Source organism: Nothobranchius furzeri, chromosome 9 (genome assembly GCF_043380555.1).
Source record: "Nothobranchius furzeri strain GRZ-AD chromosome 9, NfurGRZ-RIMD1, whole genome shotgun sequence".
In the NCBI taxonomy this organism is placed as follows: Eukaryota; Metazoa; Chordata; class Actinopteri; order Cyprinodontiformes; family Nothobranchiidae; genus Nothobranchius; species Nothobranchius furzeri.
This window is the reverse complement of record NC_091749.1, coordinates 34,972,330-34,998,277: the sequence shown is the minus strand read 5'-3', so window position 1 is coordinate 34,998,277 and position 25,948 is coordinate 34,972,330. Positions and strand designations below refer to the sequence as shown.

Genomic DNA, 25,948 nt, shown 5'->3' with positions numbered 1-25,948 from the left:
ACCCCACACTGGACAGGATTAAAAAAAAACAAAGATCAGACAGGTAAGGCCTGTGAATCAATCTCAGGTGTGAAAACAAAACTAAATACACTGATAATCATGTTCTGGAATTTTAGAAATAAAACAGAAAAAGGAAAATATTAAATCTAAATTTTTTAACACACTTTGGAAGAAAAAAATGTGAAGTAAAAGAATAGGTTAAAAAAAGATTATTGATAAAGTGATCATAATGAAACATCAACCCCAGAAGTGTACAAACCATGTCCCTGGAAGCCACTGCTCTGCAGTTTTTAGATGTTTCTTTGCTACAACACACCTGGTTTTATATAATGAGGTTCTGCAGAACCTGAAACTCTAAAAAGTTGATTAAGTCGTTGAATTGTGTTTTTGGAGTAAATAAACATGTCAAGAGTTAATTGCTGAAAATAAAAACAAAATAGGTTGCAGTGTTTTGAGAGGCAAGAGAGAATGTTTAAAAATGAGTGTAAAGTGGCTTTTCCTGTCAGTAGGATTATCATTTCTTACTTTCTAAAACATCTTTCTGATTCTAACTTGCAGTGGTGATGAGCGACAGAAGAGCAGGCAGGGCGGGGGTGGGGCGCGTGGGTGACGGTGTGATCACATGAGCTGCGTTCATGTGATCACTTCATGTGCTACCAGGAATAAATACTTCAGAAAAACGACTTCAGACGACAGACACCGCACGGCGAACCGGGGTAGCTGGAGCTGAATAACTCATCGAATTAACACCAGCAACTGACAATCATCCGACAGGTGAGCTGTTTGGTTTATTTGAGACTTAAAAAGGGTTAGCATGGGGGCGGTGTGGCTAGCTGCGTCAGTGAAAAACACAAGTCGATATTAAACGGATTGCGTAAGCTAAGTTTTAAACCTGTTTATTGTGGGGTAAATAGTTTATTGACAAAGTACTGTACGAGTTTAGATGCATTTAAACTAATTAATGCTCTTTTTATAGATTAGGTAGTTTTGTATTTGTGATTTGCTTTTCCCCCAGTGAAATTGTGCATTTGATTGCTTTGATTGACCGCAGGACTTTCGAGTACTGGCGTTTTAAGTTTGAGCCATGTGCGGGTTAATTAGTCAAATGATAATTATGACAGGTGTTTGTGTGTGAGAAATGATTATTTCACAAAAAAATATAAAAAATAAAAACGTTTATGAAATATTGGAAACTGGTGAAATGGAAAGTGAAACTATTTTTATGAACAGGAAGACATAATACTAATGGAAAACATGTCTGTTACTGCAGGGCCTTGTACTCCCCAGGTGAATTGAATTACCCTAAAATTTTAACAGGTTTTTGAGGTTCCTGCGCCGTCTTTAAAAATGACATATATACTTGTGCAGTATGAGGTTTCAATTTCAGTCAGCAGGCCCTCTGCACTTATCTGTCCTGTAGCAAGCAAAAAGGTCAACACCAGACCTCTGATTCTGTTGCCTTTCTGTTGCCTTGTTGGTCTTTTTGTGCAGGCAGCAAAAAGGAATGTGGAGAAACATGGATTTATCTCAATTACTCAACACACCAAAGGGTCGTGTTGACCAGTTTAAGTAGAGCAGAGACCCTAGATTAAGAGTCATCAGAAAAGCTGCATGCCAGCAGTTATCATTACCTAGTTGGTGGGGAACTTTTCTGGTCAATTTTCTTATTTAACCTCCCACACATGGAACATTTTTCACATCCTCTTTACCTAAGTACAAACTATTGGTTTACCCTTAGCTTTAACGATGATTTAGCATTTTAATTTAACCCGATTCGTTCTGTGTTAGAGGAATCTTGTAAGGAAGTGAAAAACATACAAAGGACAGATTTTGAGTTTTCACTTCCTCTGTGTACTTTGTAAACTTATTTTGGCTTAAAACACGAAGTAAAGTCATGTTCCGTAATGGGGAAGTTTTGCTTTTGCTTGCCCCCGTATACCTTTTACAGCTGGTAATCAATGAGCCTAAATCATGTGACAAAAAACGAGTTCCTCAAGAATTCAGATGTTTTCATCAGGCTACTGTTGGCCATGTCTGAACAGGTGTTCTGAGTCGACCTGCCTGTGGCAAACAAAAGGAGCATAAGAATGTACTGCTCGTTAACTAGTGGGTATTTTTAGTAGTTTTTCTAGTATTTAGCTATTTTGAAGATTTTTGCTTTTGTACAGAAAAATCCGTGTCTGGTGTTGCAGTCAGAGGACTCTAAAGCACTTTACCCTACCATGCATCATTCAGACACACACACATTCACATGCTGATGAGCTACATTGAAGCCACAGCTGCCCTGGGGCACACTGAGGCTTCTGAGCAAGGCACCACTGGTACCTCCAACAAGCACCAGCAAGCAAGTTGGGTTAAGGACACAAGAGCAGCAAGCATTCTCTGCCGGAGTTGGGGTCGAACCTACAACCTTCCGACAACCCACTCTAGACTTGAGGCTAGAAAAGCATAACTGAGAATGGATGTTTTTGCTGGTACACTTGTAGATTCAACCAGTGTGAAGATATTTAATCAACTGTGTCTTTTGCCTGCTTGGTAGCTTCAAAAGTGGATCAAAGTGGGACCACTTTCTTCAAGCATGGCATTTTTTAAATTTTTTAAGTCTTTTTGTTTTTCAGAAGTGTAGCATTGGGGCTTTGTGGCCCAAGCCCCCCACCCCCCCACCCCCATTAGGATTTCTATAATGAATGTTTTATCTTCAGCAGACTCTTGATATTGGACACATTCTAAAAAATCTGATTTTGACAAATGCATTATTATTATTTCCCATTTCTAAATCCGAGATTCCGCGGAAGAGCTGGGGCTGGGGAGAGGGAAGCCTGGGCCTTTTTGCTTGGGCTCCTGCTTCTCTGACGTGATTTCAGATAAGTAGACCAATAAATGGATGGATGGTTGCACTGACTTCTTTTGAGGAGTACAAATAAAAAAAATTTAGGAAGGGTTCTTTTTGGGGGGAAAAAAATAATCTAATATTTATGGCCCGTGACGACTAAAACTTGATGATTTTTATCCCTCATCTTTAAAAGTTGGGACACCCATATTCTACATGTTTCAAACTCATCTATATAGAAGAGCCCTTCTAATGCTTATGGGATAATGTTTGTCATTCGGCCTTCATAGAAACATTCCACAAGAAATCAAACCTCGAAACGGTTCTGGTAATCTGAATTATTATAGATGTACTCTTGTTCTGAGTCGGTGCTTTCACTGTATTATGTATAATCAGTTCATTCGTATCTTTGTTCTTGTCATGCAGGATGTGGTGGACATCCCTATTTCTATTGGCTGCCAGCTTCTCGGTGAGCCTGGCCAAGCCCCGCCTCCATCCTCTGTCCAGTGAGATGATCAACTACATCAATAAAATGAATACCACCTGGCAGGTAAAATAGTTCATGTTTGTTTGGGGTTTTTTTTACTTAGATTTCAATGAGTAGAAATGTCTTAACCAAATCTTCCTCCTCCAGGCTGGTCACAACTTCCTAAATGTTGACTACAGTTATGTCCAGAAGCTCTGCGGCACAATGCTGAAGGGACCTAAACTGCCCCTCATGTGAGTTGTGATTATCTGATTGCATAGGTTTTGTATCTTCAGATGTGTGCATGCTTTGAAGTTGTTGCTTTTTTTTTGTCTTGCCATACATACCCTGGTAATGACTGGGGTCACTGTGGTAACTGTAATCCTTCGTCTTGACAGGGTTCAGTATGGTGGAGGCCTGAAGCTACCTACAAATTTTGATGCCAGAGTGCAGTGGCCCAACTGTCCCACTCTAAAGGAGATCAGAGACCAGGGTTCCTGTGGCTCCTGCTGGGTGAGGTTACACTCTGGCTCTTGTAGTTGAGTAAAAACTCTTCAGAATAGGCTTGTTGGAAAGCCAAGAGCTGAAACTAGAGATGGTTTATTGATGCTGCACTGAACTTTCACACCTCTATTTACTCACATTTATGTTTTGGCCTACAGGCGTTTGGTGCTGCAGAGGCCATCTCTGACCGTGTGTGCATCCACAGCAATGGGAAAGTCAGTGTGGATGTCTCTGCTGAGGATCTCCTTTCCTGCTGTGACAGCTGTGGAATGGGGTAAGAGATGAACACTTGACTTTTCATGAATTTAACTTCCTGGATTGTGTACTGATGCATTAATGAGCATCTGGTTCTGCCTTTATTTAGATGCAACGGTGGTTACCCCACAGCTGCTTGGGACTTCTGGACCAAAGAGGGACTCGTCACTGGAGGTCTCTACAACTCCCACATCGGTGAGTTTGTGCATTTGAGATCCAACGATCGCATTAAAATATGTCACTCATTAGCAATAAAGTTGGTCAACACATGGATGGATTACTGCTTTTTGATTTATTTATATCTATTTCCTTGTCTCATTTTGATTTCTATCCATGTCTAAGTGAACTATTTGCTGGAATTAGGAGACTTGTTTAAAATGTTTTGGCTTATTAAGCAAGTTTTAAAGTCACAAATAAGATTCTTAAACTACTTTGATCAAGCTGGTTTTAACTTTTTTTCCCCCCCTCAGATTATTAAAATGCTCCTTTAGTGTTCTGTAGTTAACTGATTTTTGTGAAGTCGTACCAATCAGCATTTCTTGGTCCCTAATAAGGGCCCTAACGTGAGTATGTATGTATGAACAGGTTGCAGGCCCTACACCATTGCCCCCTGTGAGCACCATGTGAACGGCAGCAGACCCCCCTGCACCGGAGAGGGCGGTGACACGCCTGAATGTGTCAACACATGTGAACCTGGATACACACCTAGCTACAAGAAGGACAAACATTATGGTATGATTGAACAGAGGGAGACGAATTATTGCTTTTATAAGGAATCATTAAGATTTGTTAAAATGTCCTCAGTAGTTTGTTCACCTGTGATAACTTTGTACTATTAACCACAAGATGAAACTGTATTCAGTATGCAAATAAAAAAATCTCATGTTGCATTTTTAGGCATAAAGGCATGTCTATAAAATAAGTACATAATCAGGTCTCAGATGTGTCCAGTTTTTAGGAACCTCTCTTCTTGGGTGGGTATTTGTATGTGGGTCAAACCACAGTGGTGGCGGCTAGATGTGCACACAAATGCATGCATACCGCTAACTGTTTGTTGCAGGTAAAACCGCTTACAGCGTGCCATCAGAAGAGACGGAGATTCAGTCTGAGATATACAAGAACGGTCCTGTAGAGGGAGCATTCACAGTCTTTGAGGACTTTCTTCTGTACAAGTCTGGTGAGGACGAATGCACCAATCAGACATGCAGTATAAGCGTGGATATGTTGAGCTGACTGTAGCTGTGCCCAATTTCTCCTCCAGGTGTGTATCAGCATGTGACTGGTTCTGCTTTGGGTGGACATGCCATCAAGGTCTTGGGCTGGGGGGAGGAGAACGGTGTCCCCTACTGGCTTTGTGCAAACTCCTGGAACACTGACTGGGGTGACAATGGTGAGCTGAGGCTCTTTGCACATCTCACATATGTATGCATATATGTATATTTAAGCGCAAGCCTCTGTTTTTCTAAATGTATGTATTTTTAATTCTCAGGTTTTTTCAAAATCCTGCGTGGATCAGATCACTGTGGTATTGAATCGGAGATGGTTGGTGGAATGCCCAAATAAACTAAAGGTAAGTGATATTTATTGTTTGCAACACACTGATTTACTTTCTGTTCATATCAAGCTTGACCAGGATATGTAGCTTTTTCTTTGTGCATGAATGTTATCAGTCTTCACTTATTCACCTGGGGTCTCATTTATCAAACATTGAGTAGAATCCTTACTAGAACCGTACTTGAGCTCAGCAAAAAATGTACTTGCGTCAAGTAGGTTTGTGATCTATCAAACATGGAGTACGCACAGCTGCACACAATCTCCGCTTCATAAATCAGAGACTGAAGTTTCTCAGCTGCTTTTTAGTCACATCCTGCCCTCACCACGCCCACTTACTGCCATAAATAGTCAATGCAAAGTGCCTTGTGGATCTCATGCATTTACATAAGCCGGCTGTTGCAGCGCTCCACCAATGATGATGACGACCGTAGATCAAGGCAGATCAAGGAAGCGCTATTTCACAGAGGCAGAAATTGAGGTACCTGTGGGTGAGGTGGAGAAATGAGGCTCCTGGGGCCTCATTTATCAAGCTTGCTTACGCACAAAACGGGGTCGGAAAACTGCATAAGCAACTTTCCACGCAAACTTTGGGATTTATGAAAGAAAACTTAGCGGAAAAATGTGCGCAACTTTAAGTTGACTAAGGACCTTGCTTATGCACATGTTGGACATGGAGAGCACCTGCAGTGCTGCTGCTAAGGATAAAATTATGAAATCCTGCAGCATTATCAATTGTACTGCTTCGTTTTCACACAGAACAAGACCCCCCACATGCACGCGCGCACACACACACACACAGCCTGAAGCGCAGAATACAGAATGCAGAATATCTGCGTCTGTGACAGTATGTGTGTCCTGTCACTGTGACCCGATTGTTCATGCGCCCTGGTTACTAGGACAAGGGAGATCTCCGTTTGGTTGACTGGTTAACACGCGTGACTTTCACCCGGGAGTCTGGGGATCGAGTTTTGATCGGATCATTTTTTTATATCCGCCACAGATCTCTCTGAAGAACTCAGCATTGACGGCCTCAGCAACGGTGTGCCACTCCGTGGATTTTCTCTTATTTGTTTTGCTAAAGCACCTCCTTTCATTTCTGCACCTCACCCACAGTTACCTCAACTTGTGAAATAGCGCTTCCTTGATCTGCGGTCGTGATCGAACTGCTGCAACAAGCCGGCTTATGTATATGCATGAGATCCACAAGGCACTTTGCATTGACTATTTATGGCAGTAAGTGGGTGTGGTGAGAGCAGGATGTGACCAAAAAGCAGCTGAGAAACATTCTAGATAGTTTCTGATTTATGAAGCGGAGATTGCGAGCAGCTGTGCGTACTCCATGTTTGATAGATCACAAACCTACTTGGCGTAAGTACATTTCTTTTGCTGAGCTTAAGTACAGTTTTAGTAAAGATTCTACTCAATGTTTGATAAATAAGACACCTGGTCTTTAGTCTGATGCTTGTGAATAAATGGTTTTCCTTTTTCTCTGCAGGTTTGAAGGGAATCACCACTAGAGGGCAACACACACCACTCAACTACAACACATTTTTTTTTAAAGTTTTTTTTTTTTAAGTCATATCAAACTATGTATGTATATACAGCATTACACATACTAAGAAACTTAAGCAACTTTCACTGTTGGTGGATTTGAGAACATTAATTGTGTGTTTGCTTGGCCAGTTTAGAGCAATGCAGAACATGATCTAATTAGGTTTTTTTTTTAACTATCCAGATGAGTAAAGGTATGTCTTGTTTTGAATGTACTTGTTTTGTAGTGATTGGCTCACGTTTGATCCTGTTTTGTTTTTTTTATGCTGATGTCTGGATGTACTGTCTACAATAAGTGCCTAATGGGGGGTTTTTAAACTTTGATCAGAGAACTTAAATATGAACAATGAGATGGTGTTTGTTTTGATCATACTGTTGGTACAGTGCTAAATTTCAATTAAATGAATGAATGAGATGTTTGACAACATGTTGTGGTATATTTTATTGTGCAAAATACGACACCAAGGCTCACAAACTTGAAACTGCAATGGCAAATTGGCTAAAACTTTTCGTTCTATAATTGATTAAATGGTTCTCTTGGTTCTGTTTAAAAACCTCTGCCAATAACACTTTTCGAACCAAAAGCAACTATGGCACCATCCGGTTGTCAGTCTCGCCAAACCACTGCACTTCCCTGGGACCTCAGTTACATACGTGAGGGGTTACTGTGCAATTTCAGAGGAGAAATCAGAATCAGAAGGTTTTTTTATTTTATTTTATTTTTTTTTTTTTTTTTGCCATATGTGTGAGAATCACATTAGGAAATTGCTGTGGTACTTGGTGCAAGAAAAAATAAGCAAAAATTAGAATTGAGAAATAAAAACAATGAAATGTCCAGCTGCAACCACTTCAACTTTAGAAAAAACTAGTCACAAACAAGAATGGATGTCCAAAGCAGTGAATGATGTTCCTGTGGCAATGCGGGTTTCTGGTTCTAGCAAAAGCTCTCAGGGAAGATACTGAGGGATCGTGTTTGTGTTCAAAACCTAGCTTGTTCTGTAGATTTGTTATAGGGAGCCCTCCCCTTCTGGTCGACTCATAGGTCTCCACATGGACGTAATTTTTTTGGGGGGGAACAGGGTGGACATAGCCCCCCACAACACACACACACTTCTAAAGTGAAAACTGTCAGTGGGTCTCCAGAACAAATAAATTGATGCAAGTCAACGTGGCTAGAAGAGCTAAATTGCTTTGCCTTACGGGCTGAATCACACACATGTACTTCAATTTTTAAATGAAAATGTGTGATTTGACTGTCACATACTTTTAAATTTATTGGCTTGTAAAATTGTAGAATTTTTGAATTGAAATGACTACAAATCAGATGTCGCAAATATGACGTCACCACAGAATCTCTTCTCTCCGGTGTAGCTGCTCACCGCATGGCCAGATTTATAGTTGTTTAATGCTCCTCTTTCGTCCTGGAAGAACCAGAGGCTCGCCAATTGCTCTTGTGCATGGTTCGATGTCAATTTAGGGAGCAGCAGATTTGTAGTCCTATACATATTTTCATACAGATACATGCAAAATAACTTGCCGCCTGTCAAATAAGTGCTTTCTTGGCATCAAAATGTGCTGACATGTGAAATCCATGGCTCATTTGAAACAGGATCAGAAAACAACTTCTCTCATAGACTCCTGTTTCAGTTTTTGGGCAGTTGCGGACCCATGGTGAAAGTAGATGGACGTGACTTAGGCCGCTTTAAATTTACTCATTATTACGGTTACATTGCAGTAATCACAATAACCGTCAATGCTTTTTAGAGTGTGCTTTTCGTTTTGGTTGGTCTCTACTGAGCACCACTTGGCTACTTCTGCCCCTGGGTGGAAATGTTATTACAAAAACAATCCTCAACGCCCCTTTAAAATAAACTGGCTTCTTTTAGTCACCAGTGTGTCCCTGTTGTCTAAAATAATTGGTTGTGCTTTTAAAATCTGTAAAGGTTTGAGAGACTCCGGTGAAAGTTAGACACTTGAGGACAATTTACGTTTTGTATTTAAAAAGCATTTAAAAACTAAAGAGAGACCGTAACATCAAGTCGTGGCAGTGCCCGCATAGTTTAATGCTCATCCGGAACACGCTGTTTGTAAAAACAAACCCACCTACCATCCAACAGTTTATCTTTAGTCGGGAGGGGGTGTAGTGTAAATTCAAACATCCCACAGGTTTGTGTGGATGTGGGGTGGGGGGAGAAACAGTGGAACATGTTTTATGTAACTGCATAAAATATGAGGAAAGTAGAGGACAACTCAGGGAGAAATTAAAAAAACATAGGAGGTGGAGTGATAAATGTAAAGAATTTGTTAAATGGTGAAGAAAGGAAATATAAGATGGTTATTGAGTATATAAAACACTGGTTTGTCAATTTAGTTGTTTTTGTTTTTTTGGGGGGGGGGGGTTTTACGCTCTTGCTCCGACTCATACTCCAGCACAGTAGGTGGCGGAAATGCACCTAGAAGTTAGATGCCACCCGCCAATAAACACGAAGAAGTGTAAATTCGAGTAGGACCAGAGAGCCACCGCACCGACGGAGTTGTAGCGACTCGAGAGATGGAGGAGGGAAGCAGGCTTCCGTGGATGAGATATGGCTCCGCTGTGTCTCTGTTTGTGGTTATTTTAGCGCTTTGGTTCCGTTCACCGCAGGATGTAGAGCTGGATTACCGACTTGACTCAGTCCTTTCGTCTTTGCTCCGGGCTGAGAGGAAAGTCGGCATGAATAACGCCCGACCCAGAGTGGCGATCGGTAGGTACTATGACAGCAAGCTAACGTTAGCACGAGTCACATACGTTTCGTTTATTGTGGAGTTTTCTGATTAATAATAGCAACAGAAAAATAAGTAAAGCATGTGACACTAACGAAAGCTGCTGCATGCACTTTGACAGCATAAAGTATTGCTATTAGCATAATTTGCTAGCGAAACAAAATAGCTAGAAACGTTTGTGTCGCGTGTCATTTAAATATTTAACAGCACTGGGTAAACCTTCAAAATCATCAACGCCAGATTGTATTTATCTGCAAATGAATGAGTAAAGGAGAGCAATGTGTTAAGTTGGTGTTGGAAAGTAAAAAAAATCTCTATTTGGTGAGTTGAGAAGGTTGTGTAGTCATGAAGTTGCAGACACCAGATCCCAGTTCAGATCAGCAGCTGGAACAGGTGGATCTGAGCTGTGATCCATAAACCAAACGGGACAGCCAGGCTAAGATAAAGCTCCTCAACCAAGCTGGGATGGTCAGAACTGATCAGGGACGAACAACATGGGAGCTAAATGAGTAAATAATGAACTATTTGTGTTAGAGATATATTTTCCACTGTCATGAATGAATGAAAAGCTTCATTTGTCCCAGGGAAGAGTTTCAGTACACACAATTCAAAGATCAGACATACTGGGCAAGACACATGACAAGAATTGGTGACTGTGGTCATTCGCAACCGAGTCGCGCTACCTTAATATAATCCAAATGTTAAAAATCCTATCATTTTGGACTTTGATAGTATAAATCACAATCTTTTAACCTTTGCCCCATCCAATAGCAGACTCGGCTACGCAATCTGTTGCTGCTTATCATCCATAATTGGCTTCCAATAACAAATGCTGTGATCAGGTTCCTCAGCTACCACTTTAGGATAAGTTTGACTGATTTCAAAACCATTTAACTTTTATTTATACCAAAATTGTTAGAAACTGTATTAATATAATAGCAGTGTGCATGAATAGCTGATGCAGCTAAAGGACAAGGCAACTAATCAGAACTAGTTCAAATGTAAATGTATACCTACTAAATGTACAAATGTCTTAAGCAAACATTTTTGTGTGTCCTCATTTTTTATTCTTTGTCTTGACTTTGATTTTTATGCACAATTGTGTTTATCCATCTGTTTTTGCAGGTTTTGGAGGTTGTGCCGACCTGATAGTAGATGGTGTGTCATTTCTAAATAAAATGGGAATCCTTAACAGCGACCAGCCCATGCACCACGACTATCTAGAAAATGCTGAACAGCTGGCGCAGAGCTTTGCCTACTTCTTTGCACCTGGAGCTGCTGCAGAGTGAGTGATGTCGGATGAAGAACTGCATGCCCTTTTCATTTCTTTTTCAGTGCAAGCGTCTTTTCTCTGTCCCCCCTCTAGGCGTTTTATGTTAAATGAAACTCTCTTCAGTGAGCTGGTGGAGTGTGCTCGTGACCTACCTGGAAACAGGTGGGCTGTGGGTGGCAACGCTCCCGTAATGGCGGGGCGCATGGCAACCGAGGGATGTGATGTGCTGTTGGGGGGAAGTTTCAGCACTGATTTTACTGATGTGTTGTCTCGGCACATTACAGGTATGTGCACAAACATGCACGTGGAAAAAAATTGTTGGCATGTTGTTTTGACCTGATAGTAGGTGGTGTCTAGTTTTGTTCCTGCCTTTTTGTAAAAGGGATACTTTTCAACCTTTTCATATTTTTAAAGAGCAAGTAACGCCTAAACTAACTATTTTTTGCTGATAAACTGTACAGATGAGTGTCTAATGGTGCTGTGCACACATGTAATCATTAGTGTGGCAGTTTAGAGCAACTTACTTTAAATTTAATATTTCAGGCCAAAACCATAATTATATCTCCATCTTCATATTAAAACACTGCTCCACATTTATTTACAATCAGCTGTGGCTGATGGCTAAGCTGAAAAACGTGACGTTGTCAGCAAAGTACTACGTGGCTGCAATGCACTGGTCTCCAGGTGAGGCAGCCGCACCTCCACCAGGCTCAGCCACGCACCTGCCGGTTTGACACATTAGCGCTCTGAGCTGCTCGCCTCCTTGAAAAAAATGCCCTCCTCCCCTTTTCATATAATGATCGCGTTTAACAGGAAATCCTCCAGAATGCTGCAGAATCTGTCTGCTTTTCTCCTGAGCGGTAAGTCTTGTGTGAGTGCGTGCGCACACGCTCGTTAACAACTCGTTTTTAGATCGAGAGACTCCGACAGCACACACGTGGGGGTTGAGGGGGGTGCAGTCTATCACTGCCTCAGTGCCGCTCTCTCGGTCCGCCAGGTGATGCGTCTTTCAGAAGCGTTTTCCTGACAGGAAGTGTAGATGAAATAGGTCTCCAGCCATGCATTGACCCTCACTTTAAATCATCTTCTTGAGCCAGTATATACTAAAATGACCCTTTACAGGGTTAATGAAAGGCCGCCTAGCCCCTATTGCCCCCCTTGTGGCCAGAATATTCCACTTGCAACTTCAGACTTGCAAGCCACTCTGTTGATACTTAAAAAAAATTGAGCTGACATACCTGGTGCTGCAGTCTGCTTCCAGCACGTTTCCTGCATGTTTTGGATCATAAAAACAGCTGATTTGTTTAATTTAGAGATGAATCACTCCTGTAGACACTAAGGAAGACTGTGGAGACATTTCAGCTGTTATTAAAGTGTTAAAAATAACACAGCGAGGAGATAAGTTTTGCTTTTGGTTCTACAAACCGACACTTGGTTGTGCTAAAAGCAGGCCAAACCTGTCTTGTTCCCCTTTAATTAATGTTGGTTTTCCAACTTCCAGTGGCTGGTAAGGACATCGAGGAGCCAGACATCCACCTGATTCTGGAATATTCATCCAGTACTAGCTGGGGGCACTATACCTCCCAAAGAGCCAACAGGTTTCTGCTTTTATTTAAACTTAAAAGCTTGTTCAAGATGGAGCTGAAAAATTAACTTCCTGGATTAGATGGGGTTTTTTCCTGTGCTCTGCAGATACATCATTCACAGTGATGATCATAACCCCTACTTGGACTCCTTGGAGGAGTTTGCCAAGAAACTCAGAGACTTCAGACCAGATCTGATAGTGGTGGGTGGTTTACAGATGATGGACAACTTCCCTTTCCTGCCAGGTAAATAAATAACATTGTTGGTTTTAATAGAAAAACGGAGAACGTTGATTTGTGTAAATGGTCACTAAAGGTTTTTAAGTTACTTTTGCATTTGGATGTATCTTCAATATGTGTCTGTCCAACAGTGGGTTACATTCATCCGTGTACAGGCTAAAACAAGAACTGCAATACCTTCATCATGGAGTCATGAGCTTAATAACAACCTTCAGGAGGAAATCCATCTTCCATTTGTATCCTCTCCACAAGAACTGCAGCAGAGTTATAGCTTGGAAAACAGCATCCACTGCATCTTTTTATAGCATTTAATTTGTAATGGGTTAGGAAGAAAATTCTCAATGTTGGCATCTAAAAGTCATCGCCATCCTGTCCATTTCTTTATTCCAGGTGAGCGAGAAGCTGTCCTCTCTAGGCTGGAAGGCCTGCTGTCCACCTCATCTCCTCAGATCGGCATCCACTTTGAGATGGCCAGTTTTGTTGACGAGAGTATTGTGGATGACCTTCTGCACCACGTCATCCCCCATGTATGTCGTCCCCCATATGCTTGTTTACAGACTAGAAACTCACTTTGACGGACATGTTTATTTAGGATGTAGCTATGATGAGTCAGCCTGTTGGAAATGCTCAGATGGTACTGGGAATTTGAATTTGGATTTGAATTATTTTTGAATAAATTTGTAAGCTAAGCGCTTTGACCTGGTAGGAGGGGATTTCCTATATAGGCAAACTTATTCCTCACCTGTTGATGTGTCTAATTAAAAACAAGTCTAGAGTAATGAGGAAGCGTCATAGGAAACCAGTGTTGATGCGATAAATATGGTCAGTGACGTTGATTTGGGCTTTAAAGGAGCAAAGTGTAAGAATTTTACGGTGAAATAATCACAAAACAGACTAATGTCTCAATCATATTGGGCGAAAGGTCACATTGAAACAGGTTTCTGTCTCAGCCAGCTAGGAGGCTGTCCGTTTTTCTCTTCAAAATATGCAGAGTGACGTATTCACTATTTAAAATTTGTGAGACCGCGGGGTTGCCCAGTCAACAGCAATCTCACACTGCAGTGCCGGTATTTGTAATTTGACACCGGCTGGCAAAAAGTTCTAGCCTGACCAGCCAGCCCCATGCCTCCTTATGGGAAGCATGGGTCTGGGAACTCTTCTATTCAAATAACCCCACCCCCTGAGAATTCTGACCGAGCCAATCAGCACTGAGCAGTGTACGTCACACACTAGAATGCTGAGTTTCTCATAAACATGGCGACTTAAGCAGAGTTCGCTGTGGATCTTTCCTCTGTTCTAAATGACTTGAAGATGTTTTTAAAACCACAACAAGTAGAAGCACTAAAAGCCTTTATTCTAAAGAAAGCTGTTTGCACCGTCGCCAGATGCCATTTTTGACTAAAGCTAAAAAACTACAGCGTTGCGGACGTCACACACCACAACACTCAGTTTCTTGTAAACAACGAAGACAACTGTGAAGTTCACTGCAGCTCTTCCCTCTATTCTAAATTACTTGAACATGTCTTTAAAACCACAACAAAAAGACGTGCTAAAAGCCTTTCTTCTGGAAAAAATAAAATAAAAAGATGTTTGCCATCGCCAGACGCCATTTTTTTTTTACTACAGCTAAAAAAATTACAGCGTCGCGCAGTACAGTTGGCATTTCCGCCTTTTTTCTGATTGGTTATTTTTGAGCTGGCTAGTCCCGCCCCTCATGTGCCTCTCTGCCTGTGAGTAACCAGACTCGTTCTCTGTGTAGAACAGAAGACGAGTCTGGTAGGCCAGGCTAAATAAGCTCCAGAGTTATTTAAAGAACCAAAGCCAGTAAACAGGAGCGACCCAGAAGTTATTTCTCTTACCCCTAAGAATCCACTTTTTCCTTTTTATTTTACTCTAATATTGGGTGAAGCAGGGTGAAACAGGCTGAGGCTAATAGTGAGCTAACATTGCTAACAGTGAACTAGAAGAATTTGTAGCTGCGGTGCTGGAGTTTGCACCACGCCTGAGTCTATGTAGGGGAAACACTGCCACTTCTTGATTAATTGCCACCACCAACTGGAGTGGAGTCGGGCCAGAACTCTAAATACTGTTTAGGCCAATATGAAAAAAATTATAAAGAACAATATTAATGAAATGTAGGCCTAGAGCTAGAAATCAACGTTAAAAGTACATGCTACTACCTACTGTTCTTTGGTTTATAACACTAAGCTTTTTGTCGAGAATATAAAGACAACTTAAATGAAACTCAGTAGGGAGTGGCCAATCAGATTCCAAGGGTGGCATGTGCTACCCCACGCCACGCCTCTGGACCCATAACTGGAAACTGCCGTTAAACTCATGGAATGAAAGTGAGAAAGTAACTTTTTGCTTAGAAAAATGGGCTGCAGTAATCAAATTTAACCACAGGATGTCATTGTTACTTCATTCTTACATATTGCACCTTTAAGAAAATATCTCAAACCCTCTAAAAGCAGTGTTTTCCCCACTGGGTCAAAGGTCACTATAGTACATATTTAATGAGGTGTAGGATGTATTACACTACAGTAATTGTTTTTAGGTTTTTTTCAACTCGGCAACATTTTCTGATTGTTAGTTTGCATACTGCAGTTTGTATAACACACGTCAGGTCTTTATTTTTTTAAACAAACTTGTCCCCTTCTTTTTCTTCAGTTATTAAAAGAACATGTCAGACATTTCCTCATTATTACTGAAACCGTTCATCCTGTCTCTGCTTTTACAGGCTGACTCTTTAGGGATGAACGAACAGGAACTTCCCAATCTCCTCAGCCTGCTCAAAGGCTCCAACATCACCGTGCTCTCAGACCCAAACCCTCGCGTAGCTACAGTCCTCGACCAGATGAGGGAGGTTTACCGAATTCTGAACCAGCGTCACAAGGACACCAGCTCAGACAGCAACTTAGACAGTGCTAAGTTCAAGGGTAAGCCGCTGACCCGACTCCATGTGCACACGTTGGCCTTCCAGGCCATGATTGTGACGCACGGCTCTCAGTGGAAGAACACCATGTCGGCTATCGCCAAGGCATCGCTCACAGCTAACCGGCACGTCTGTGGCTCGAATGACATCGACCTCAGCAAGGCGAGACTCATTATGGATGACTCGTTTTCCGTTAGCCACCGTGCCGGCAGCCAGCGTATCCCTCTGCAGGAGACCAGGCCCGTCAGCTGCTGGGATGAGGACGACTACCAGATCTGCGTGGCACCGGTGCTGGTGTGCACTGAGGTTTATCAAACTGCAGGTGGGGGGGACAACATCTCAGCTGCTGGCCTGGTGCTGCAGATTTAAAGAGGGACACCAAAGGTTATTGTGTGTTGAGCCAACCAAATACTGGACTGTAGAAACTCTATCTGGGTACGATACGCTCTTGCTGTCAGATACTGACACAGGTTTCAGGTTTGCTAATCATGGCCCTGCTAGATGACCGATCATCACTCAAGAGTCAGATCATGGAGATCAAATCTAATTTGTTCAGGCTTCTACATTTTAAATCTTTAAATGTATCCAATCAAAATCTGGTAAATGTTTAAACTTATTTTATTTCTAATCCAACTAGGACTTCTTGAGTTGAATCTCAGAAGGGATTAAGGTGTTTATTCTGGTTTAAGGCTTTATTATTTCTCCATTTTCTATTCAGTTAATTTTATGTACATGCAGTCATTTGTATATGTTTTCTTATCTAATTCTTCCAGTTTGACCTTTTAGACTGAAAACAACCAGCAGAAATTGTCCCATTACACCCATCCAGATGGTCCATCTTCTGACTAGTGGTTTTAATGAGCTTGTTCTTTTCTTCTTCACTGAGGCCTTATAGAACTTGATCTACTGTCTGGATCAGATAAAGAGAGAGATGAGGTTCAGATGAAAGCAGATGTTTCTTACCAAGTTTTGCACAACTTCTGCAGGATAAAAGTTAGATTTAAACAAGCTAATCCCAGGATGCAGCTATGCAGTCGATGTTTGCTGGGAAACTCCAAAATGGATGAATCTTCTGTTTGTTGGCAGCAGCATGTTGATCAGGTGTTGGATAACCCCTTTGACCTTAACTGATGCAGATCAAATTAATTTTCTTTTTTTTGTTATTTTAAGTGAAGTCAAGTTTTGGGTGAAAACTTGTCAGATTTAAACCACCTCTTCCCTCTAGCTTATCCTTTTACAAAAAGGTTTTCCAGTTGAAGGTTCCTGTTCTTCCCAGTATATGTGAAAAGTGCAATGTGGTTTGTTTTCTGGTGCTCGTTCTGGTTCAGGTGGAGTGCAATAATGGGACAAAATTGTGAAGAGACCACCGTTGGTAGCAGGTTACGTTACCATATTCCTCTCTACCTCTGCTTTTGTTTCCTTTCTTACTCGTTGCCTTTTATTGTCACGTGTTGGTCTGTAATTTTCTGACAGCTAACGGCTCTTCAGGGACCAACTGACTAGTGAGGCAGAGGTTGCTAAAAATGTATCTTGCATTAAAATGCTGGAATAAATGAATCGGAAGCTCCTCTATAACTGATTCAACAGGGCATAGACATGAGTACTTGAAGCCACATGAATCAGTATATGAAGTAATGGACCAATCAGCAGGTATCTTCTATATTTTTCACCTTCTCAGAAGACTTTAAAACAAAATATTCTGAAAATGAGAGCTGTAGGTTGGAGGGCCATTTGATTATATGACATGAATATATTTTTCATGTTCTGGTTGAATTAACATTTGGAATAAAATCCCATTTAACTTTCCCACTACATTTTCAAAAATAAACATTCCTCCTTTTTCTTCTGAATGACGTTTCACCAAAGTGGATTAACATCGTAGATTTTAGGTCATAGCCACTTTTTAACTCATTCACTTTGTTACCAAGTCTGAGGTCATAAAAGAAGAATGTAAACGTGTAAAAAGTGTTTTTGTTTTATTTATTTCTTTTCTGGTAAATCAAAACTGTACTGATTTGATTTGAGTCTGTTTGTGGAAGCTGGTGGTAAATGAGAATTATTCTGTTTCACTGTTAAAAAAAACTATTAAGGCTTTTGTTTTATGAATTTGTCTAAAATCTTGAATATAATGCCAGCTGAGGTTTGTCTCACTATGGATTAAAGTCATAATGTAGCATGAATTCGTGTTAAGGGAGAGGCTTGTTTTTGTCACCGCTTCACTCGTATAAGCTTTAGATTAGGTAAAACATCTGTCTGCTACAGCTGTTCGAGTCTATGCAAATTCATCTGAGATAAAACCACTGATCAGGATTTATTCCCGTTCTATTTTATTTCTATATCTTTTCCTGATGCAGCAAATCATTCGTTGACACTGCTCATGGATTTTTTAAAATGAAATAATGAGCTAACACTAATATGAGCCAAGTCTTACTAAATAGCAGAGGTGTGGACTCGAGTCACATGACTTGGACTCGTCATTATTTTAATGACTTCTGACTTGACTTGATAAAATCTATAAAGATTTACGACTTGACTCGGACTTAAATGCCAATGGCTTGCGACTTGAATCGACTTGCATCTGTTAACTTGAGCATATTTGATATTTTAGCTCAAAAGTGGCACGACATGGACTAAAATCTTGTTCTGCTAAATGCAGCAGCACTGTTTATAATCTTCAGTTGCACTTTCTGCTTGTTTGAGCAATTTAAGCTTTAAGAAACTATTTCTGGAATTTAACATTTTCATTAAATTTAAGTTGGACAGATGACCTGCTTTTGACATGAAAATTCAAAGTTAAGGACTTGGACTTGACTTGGACTTCCACATCATTGGCTTTGGACTCGACTTGGACTTGGTTGTCTTTGACTTGGACTTGACTCGAGATTTGACAGGAAAGACTTGTGACTTGCAATGCAGTGACTTGGTCACACCTCTGCTAAATAAGCTAAAAATTAAAAAGATCCACACTGTTGGACAAAAATATTATTAGCCACGTGATTTCATAAACTCCTTTAGCTTACTCAAACAAATGTAGGCAGTGCCAATGTTCACTCTGGTTTAAGCTCTTTGCTTCACCTTCAAAGACAGTTACCTGACCTTTACTTCCAGGCTTCACCATAAAGCTGGCAAAAAAAACTTTTTTCTTCTTGTGCGTTTAACTGGCGGTCGGCGAACTGAATAAGCTAACTGAAAATGCCTTGCCTTTTCTGTGTGAGTCCAGTCTATAAGAATGCACTTTGTAAATCAGCTGCAGTTTTCAGGGAGCTTGCTATTCTTAAACTCCAGCGTGTTGTCTTGGCCTCGTTCTGGGCTTGGCTTAGCAGCAAGCTCTTGCTCCTAATTAAAGCTTTCCATCCTCCCAAAACCAGAGGCATATTGTCGTATCTGCAGATTTTCACAGGAAACTATTTTTGGGGTGCATACTATAAGTTTAAATCATGTATTGTTCTAAACACCACATCCATGCACAGGCAAAATCTGCCTGGATCTTTTATAAAACAATTACATTTGACTTTTAAGTCGGCGCTTTGGTTACTATGCAGCTTTTTCATTTTCTTGAGCCAGAATGTGCTAATCTCTTTATTTAAATTTTTGTTATTGTGTAGAACATCCTGATTTTTATTTTGAGAGGCGCTATATAAAAATGTGTTCTTCGTTCTTTTTCTAAAATTACCCTTTAAAGCGTTAATAAAATTTCACACCACAGCCCCCTGTGGGCAGAATACCGCACTTGCAACTTGAGTAACCAGGTAGGTCCCTGTTACTCCCTGTAAAGTGAAGCTGACATGCTAGAGTCTGCTCCCAGCACATGATTCCTGCATGTTTTAGATCGTGAACACAGTGGATTTGTTTGATTTAGTGATGAACCACTCCTGTAGAAACTAATATAGGCTGAGGAGACATGCCATCAGTTACATTAAAGTGTTAAAAAGACGAAAGCACAAGCAATTTTGGTTTTACTAAAGCAAATTAATAACAGACTCTTGGGGTGCTAAAAGCAAGCAAAACTACCAAGTGACTAATTTTCTCAAAATTGAATGTGAGGTGTGTTGATCTAAAATCAAAGTACTGTTTAAAAATGTTTATTTACAAATCTCTTCACAAACACTTTGTGTCACTTCATCACACCATCAAATCCCAGTAAACCGACAGCATCTCTGTAATATACAAGGCCCCTTTTGTTGTTCAGAAGCACTGCCAGCATCTCCTCCATCTCCTTGTTAGTGAACGGCTCACCTGGTTTAAACAACAGCAGAAGCTTACACAAAAATATCACAAGAAAATCTACTTTTCAGCTTTACCTTCCTCAGTCATGTATTTTGTCAACTCCCCCTCCTCCAGGTGTCCTTTGTTCTCTTTGTCTAAAACCTGAAAACAGAGTTGAAGCCTTTTTTACTAATGATGTTTGAGATAAATAAGCTACTTTATCATTAAAGTTATCAGTTATCATCCAACACAACACGAAGGAACAGTGGCTGTTCTCACCTCAAAAGCTCGTAAGATATGTTCTACAGGTATGGGAGGAAACCTAAGAGACAAGAATCAACATTTTCATTTAGGAGTGGTGGGTAGGTGGGTAGGTAGGTAGGTAGGTAGGTAGGTGGGTGGAAAAAATTATTGTATTAAAAAATACTGTTAGTGAACTAAAGTTATGCTCAATAGTTCATTGAAATTTTTCTCATGTGGGAGTAACATACGTATGTATTCGGGTGCTTTTAAAGCTTGATATACTACCCTACACTTTGACCAATAGGATGTGAATTTCCATATAAATATGGAAATCCAGTCTGATTGGTCTTTGAATGTTTAACCAGAAGATTTAGAATTTGTTGTTTATTCAGGGATTGTTAGACACTTCATATTAATTCAAGAAGAGAGTCAAGTTTATAAAAAGTAAGGAATTTATTTTATAAACAATTAAAACATGACAACTAGGACACTTTATATGATGAATGAATCTAAGTGGATGGAATGTGAGGTGTGATGACGTGTGAATATGATGTTATCAGAACCTTCGTATCTGAAGAAACTGAGTTCTGAGTGGGAGTGAATTTGGTCTGCAGTAAACTAACAAAGTTGGTTCTTATCAAAAACACATTAGAAGCAATCTGTCGATCTACGTACCCTCTCAGAGACCCCCCGCGGTAGATCTGGAATGTGTTGAAGTCTGGGGACCCCAAAGTTACCGAAGTCCGTAGAAGAAACCGCAGTGACGACTAGACCGGTCTCGAGATGTCTCCAGGTCACGACAGTTGTTATTTGCGTCTTAGGAATAACTCTTAAGGAGTTGAGGTTTGTTCAGCTTTATTCTGAAGGAACCGTTTGCGGTATCAGCTGTAGCATGCAACAGGTTTTTGACAGCTTGTCAAAGATGCAATGGGAGAAGAGTTTCTCTCCGATGACCAGTCAGAGTTAGGCTCCACTGAATCCCTCAGGAAGTGATGCTGCTTAAATAATGGCCATATCTTGGTTTACTGATACAATCAGAACTTGCCCTGTAAAGGGGTTTTGCCAACAAACTCAGATACACACCTCCCTCAGATATGAAGATGCTGATTTTGTGGATAAGAAAATATCTATGTGCAGTGACGTTGATTATAACTTAATTCATTGAGATATGGTGAGTTTGTCTGGTCCAGTCAGTGTGCTGATTAAATATATGGGTCATATTTCATTTCATCCTTCTTAATCTTTTAATGTAATAATCATATTCATTTCACTTCAGTAATTTAAGCACAGATTAATCAAAACATTTCATTAGTATTCATATAACATTTGTTCATTCAACCATATTATTATTTCATGATTATTTAACTTATGAGTTGTAAAAGTTCTTCTTTCATGAGTGTGCAATCCTGCGGTCTTGTCAAAAGAAGGCTTCGTTTGGGAACAAAGGCTGACATCTTGTTCCCCCTGAAATGTCAACATGGGCTGCAGAATCTTCTGGGCTTTAGAAGACAGGATAGAAACCCCACTCAGATAGTGGAATTGGGTCTGTAGGTGACCGGACATTGTGTGGGGCAATATGTAGGTGAAAATTGACCATTTCTGGATGTTACACTCCATTAGAAATTATTTTAGGTTTTTGATAAATGCGACCTGAAACAAATTCTTGTCTCAAGTCTAGTTACGGTCAAAGCAGCCTTTGAGACTGGTAATTATGGAAAGTAGAGTGAAAGTCAGGTGAGACTGTCTTGTTCTATTAAAAGATTCTGAGTAGTTCGACCTGTTTCTTAAGGTTTTTCAAAAGAACAAAAGCTTTTCTGCAGATGTTAAGACTGAAGAATAGGTAGAAAACCATCGTGGACTCCATCACTTTGGTAAGAAAAATTCACAATTTATTTTATTATATATATATAATATAATAATGGCCTGGTGTGGCCACAACAAAGCTGAACTTTGTGTTTGGTAGCATCTGTGCGCAATTAGTAATGAAGCAGTTAATGTTGACTTGATCAGTGGAACCATCATAGCATCTGTTTATGTCTGGGGTTAAGGCCAGCCATCCAAGAAACCCCCACTCCAGAGCCATCACCATAACTGTGGAATTTACCCCAGCACCCTCCTCCTCACTCCCCACCCAGGAGGTCCTCACATCACACACCTCCACCACAACCCTACACATCCATGAGGCAGATGTGAGGAAGCAATTCAAGACTAAATGCACAAAAAGCCCTAGGCCCTGACGGTGTATCTCCTGCCACTCTAAAGCACTGTGCTGAAGAGCTGGCCCCAGTGTTTACGGGCATTTTCAACTCCTCACTGGAGGCATCTCATGTGCCTGCCTGCTTCAAGATCTCCACCATAGTCCCTGTCCCCAAGAAGCCAAGGCTCATTGGACTACAGACCTGTGACTCTGTAGTCATTTGAGCACCTGGTTCTCCCGCACCTCAAGACCCTCACAGCCCCCTCCTGGAGCCCAACAGTTTGCCTACAGAGCCAACAGGTCTGTAGATGATGCCATCAACATGGCTCTACACTTCATCCTGCAGCATCTGGACTCCCCAGGTACCTATGCCAGGATATTGTTTGTGGACTTCAGCTCTGCCTTCAACACAATCCTGCCAGACCTTCTCCAAGACAAACTGTCCCAGATGAACGTGCCTGACCCCATCTGCAGGTGGATCACTGACTTCCTGACAGACAGGAAGCAACAAATCAGGCTGGGGAAGAATAACTCAGACCTGCGGATCATCAGCACCGGTTCCCCTCAGGGCTGTGTTCTCTCCCCTCTGGTCTTCTCCCTGTACACCAGGCGTGGGGAACCCTGGTCCTCGAGGGCCGGTCTCCTGTATGTCTTTGCTCCAACACTTCTGATTCAGCAGCTCATCAGGCTCTGCAGAAGCCTGATAATCACCTGCTGATTGAAATCAGGTGTGTTGAAGCAGGGTTATAGCTAAAATATGCTGGATAGCTGCCCTCAATGGGCCAGGGTTCCCCACCCCTGCTGTACACCAGTAGCTTCACCTCCAACCACGAGTTTGTCAAGCTTATCAAGTTTGCAGACAAAACCACTGTCATCAGACTCATCTCTGACAGGGATGATTCTGCCTACAGAATGGAGGTCAAACAACTGATGTCCTGGTGCGGCCACAACAACCTGGTGCTAAATGCACAGAAGACAGCAGAGGTTGCTGTGGACTGTTGTAACCCTGTCTGAAACTTCCACCACGATGGTGGACTCATGTCGCTTCCTAGGCACCACCATCACTCAGGACCTCAAGTGGTAGGCCACCGTCACCGTTGTCATAAATATGGTCCAGCAGAGGATGTACTTCCTGAGGCAGCAGAAGAAATTCAACCTGCCAGTAGAGTTGATGAGACAGTTCTACACCGCAATCATCCAGTCCATCCTCACCTCCTCAATTACTTTGTTGTATGCTGGAGCTACCACCAGGGACTAGGGACTAGAAGAAGCTGCAGCGTGTGGTACGCTCTGCTGAGAAGGTCATTGGCTGCAAACTCCCCTCCGTACAGGACCTGTACACCTCCAGGTCATTGAGGCGTGTAGTTCAGATAACAGCTGACCCATGTCACCATGGACACAGAGTCTTTTTGACTTTCCCATCTAGAAGGAGGCTCCAATCCATTCGGACCGGAACCTCCCGCCACAAGAATAGTTTCTTCCCCTCTGCTATTATATTCTTACTTCTTATACTTGCTTATCTCTTATTTATTTATTTATTTATTTATTTATTTATTTATTTATTTTTTGCATCAAGTACTGGAGCAATTTCCTAATGTTGTGATTTCTCGCATGTATGGCTAAAAAACCTTCAGACTCTGATTATGAAAACTGGATTACCTACAGAAAACTAACTTGTGAAAAAAATATATATTTGCAAAAGTCAAGACTAACAATCTTACCTGTGTTCCAACAATACTTTGGTCATGACTGGCAGGAACGTATCCAAATGGACATATCCTGAACTACCCTCCTCCACCTTTGGAAACAGCAAACTTACTCTTTTTACCATTAAAAACAGTTTAAAACTTTAACACAAACCACACACACCACAAGTCCAGGATCCTGGACACAAGACTTTAGTTTTAATCAACTTTTTATGACTATTTGCTAAAGTGGCATTATAATAAAATTGTTTGTTTTCACACAAACAGTTTCATATATTCCTTGGCTGTTTTTATTTCCATTACAAACCCTCCATAAAGCATGTTCACTGCACTAACCTCAGCTATGATCTGATGTAGGTCTGCCTGAGAGGGGAAGCAACCCAGTGAAAAGACAATGGTGCTGATCTCTCTAGAAAACAAACATGATGTTAATAAAATTAATATTTACCTCAGAAACACTTTATTCATATAATAATCAACCTCTAGTACATTACATTTAAAATCAGATGACGTTTTCACCTCCATTTATAATAATAAAAATGAGAAAGTAATGTAAAACACAAGGAGAAATCACTGTTAATCAACTTTGTTGTCACATTTTCCAAGATTTTAGTAGTTGTTTAAAAGTCATCAGTGTTTTTTGTTTGTTTGTTTTTTTTCACTCACCTGGCATCCACCGTGTTGTTTGCATCATAGTCAAATAGTTTAAACGCTGTTGTGATCTTTTTGTGAATATCGGACACAGTTTCTGAAAAAAATAAACCCACTAAATAAATAAGTAGCGTTAAACACATTATTTGTACGCCTTTCAGTAGCAGGTTATGACAATTTGGGCAAAACTAACGACAAACTCAATCTGACGAACCTGTATGTTGTCGGTTCTCCGCCATTTTTAAAATGTTGCTAAGCAACCGTAAGGTCCACTTCTGCTTTCACAGTGAAAGTTTCACTTCTCAGCATACAAATGAGTTTTATTAAAATAATAATAAAGTAAAATATTTTGTTGCGATATATTAAATCTAAATAATGTAAACAGAGGAATAGTGACGCCAAAAAGAACATATATTTGTCGAACCCAACCACAGCGCCATCTAGCTTGCGAGCTTGCGAGACGATAATAAGAGCCGCCATCTTGGTCAGTGCTTCACGGCTGTGGTTGCTGCCAAAAAAGAAGCAGAACAGAAATATTTGATTAAACAACAAAAACCCAGAATAGGAATAAACATACCATGGTCTGCAAATAAATGTATTATTTCCACAAATCTTAATTCAGTACCAAAGCGCTCATTGTTGCACGATCAGTGTGAGCCTGATGGGGACGACAGAGCACGCAGAGCACAGATAAAGTGAAAACCAGAGCGTGTTTCCCAATAGCCTGGCAAGCCATCCTATATATGTGAATATATTTATGCTGGCAAAAAAGAAAACTTGCGAGGCACGAATTTGGCTAGTTCACTAGGCTATGTTTCCCACTACAGAACTAAAACTTTATTAGTTAAAGTTGATATTGTTGTACTAGTACATAATTATATCTAATTTAATATATACTAAATTATTAATTGTAATTTTGAAAGTCACTTAGCGCCTTTGACAAGCACCAGCTAAACATATGAAACATTTAACAATTAACAACTATAACCAC

The 25,948-nt window shown here is 40.7% G+C and overlaps 3 protein-coding genes across 6 annotated transcripts; 2 read left to right on the top strand and 1 right to left on the bottom strand.

The window, feature by feature from the left end:
* The first annotated feature begins 612 nt into the window (after positions 1 to 612).
* ctsba (cathepsin Ba) lies at positions 613 to 13,285 on the top strand. 2 transcript variants are annotated; one of them, XM_015952741.3, is made up of 11 exons: positions 613 to 774; positions 3,257 to 3,380; positions 3,465 to 3,550; positions 3,695 to 3,809; positions 3,959 to 4,074; positions 4,165 to 4,250; positions 4,641 to 4,787; positions 5,116 to 5,232; positions 5,317 to 5,445; positions 5,545 to 5,625; positions 7,105 to 7,587. In XM_015952741.3, the coding sequence occupies exons 2-10, from the start codon at positions 3,258 to 3,260 to the stop codon at positions 5,616 to 5,618; spliced, it is 993 nt and encodes a 330-aa protein (XP_015808227.3). In that variant the 5' UTR covers positions 613 to 774; position 3,257; the 3' UTR covers positions 5,619 to 5,625; positions 7,105 to 7,587. The 2 variants fall into 2 exon arrangements, with proteins under 2 accessions (XP_015808227.3, XP_070410908.1); XM_070554807.1 differs by lacking the exons at positions 613 to 774; positions 3,257 to 3,380; positions 3,465 to 3,550; ... (4 more) ...; positions 5,116 to 5,232; positions 5,317 to 5,445 and adding exons at positions 11,049 to 11,208; positions 11,290 to 11,480; positions 12,698 to 12,794; positions 12,889 to 13,025; positions 13,151 to 13,285 and having other exon boundaries at positions 5,610 to 5,625; positions 7,105 to 9,904.
* A 75-nt stretch (positions 13,286 to 13,360) lies between these two features.
* On the top strand, positions 13,361 to 18,134 carry adpgk2 (ADP-dependent glucokinase 2). Its single transcript, XM_070554811.1, has 2 exons — positions 13,361 to 13,546; positions 15,760 to 18,134. Exons 1-2 carry the CDS (start codon positions 13,361 to 13,363, stop codon positions 16,321 to 16,323), a joined length of 750 nt encoding a protein of 249 aa, XP_070410912.1. The 3' UTR covers positions 16,324 to 18,134.
* A 1,886-nt stretch (positions 18,135 to 20,020) lies between these two features.
* efcab2 (EF-hand calcium binding domain 2) lies at positions 20,021 to 25,665 on the bottom strand. 3 transcript variants are annotated; one of them, XM_015952742.3, is made up of 8 exons: positions 25,583 to 25,665; positions 25,172 to 25,465; positions 24,973 to 25,054; positions 24,643 to 24,715; positions 24,322 to 24,398; positions 20,440 to 20,482; positions 20,256 to 20,322; positions 20,021 to 20,190 (listed from the first exon to the last, which is right to left on the bottom strand). In XM_015952742.3, the coding sequence occupies exons 2-8, from the start codon at positions 25,194 to 25,196 to the stop codon at positions 20,069 to 20,071; spliced, it is 489 nt and encodes a 162-aa protein (XP_015808228.1). In that variant the 5' UTR covers positions 25,197 to 25,465; positions 25,583 to 25,665; the 3' UTR covers positions 20,021 to 20,068. The 3 variants fall into 3 exon arrangements, with proteins under 3 accessions (XP_015808228.1, XP_070410913.1, XP_054587840.1); XM_070554812.1 differs by lacking the exon at positions 25,583 to 25,665 and having other exon boundaries at positions 25,172 to 25,499; XM_054731865.2 differs by lacking the exons at positions 25,172 to 25,465; positions 25,583 to 25,665 and having other exon boundaries at positions 24,973 to 25,148.
* Between the last annotated feature and the right edge of the window lie 283 nt (positions 25,666 to 25,948).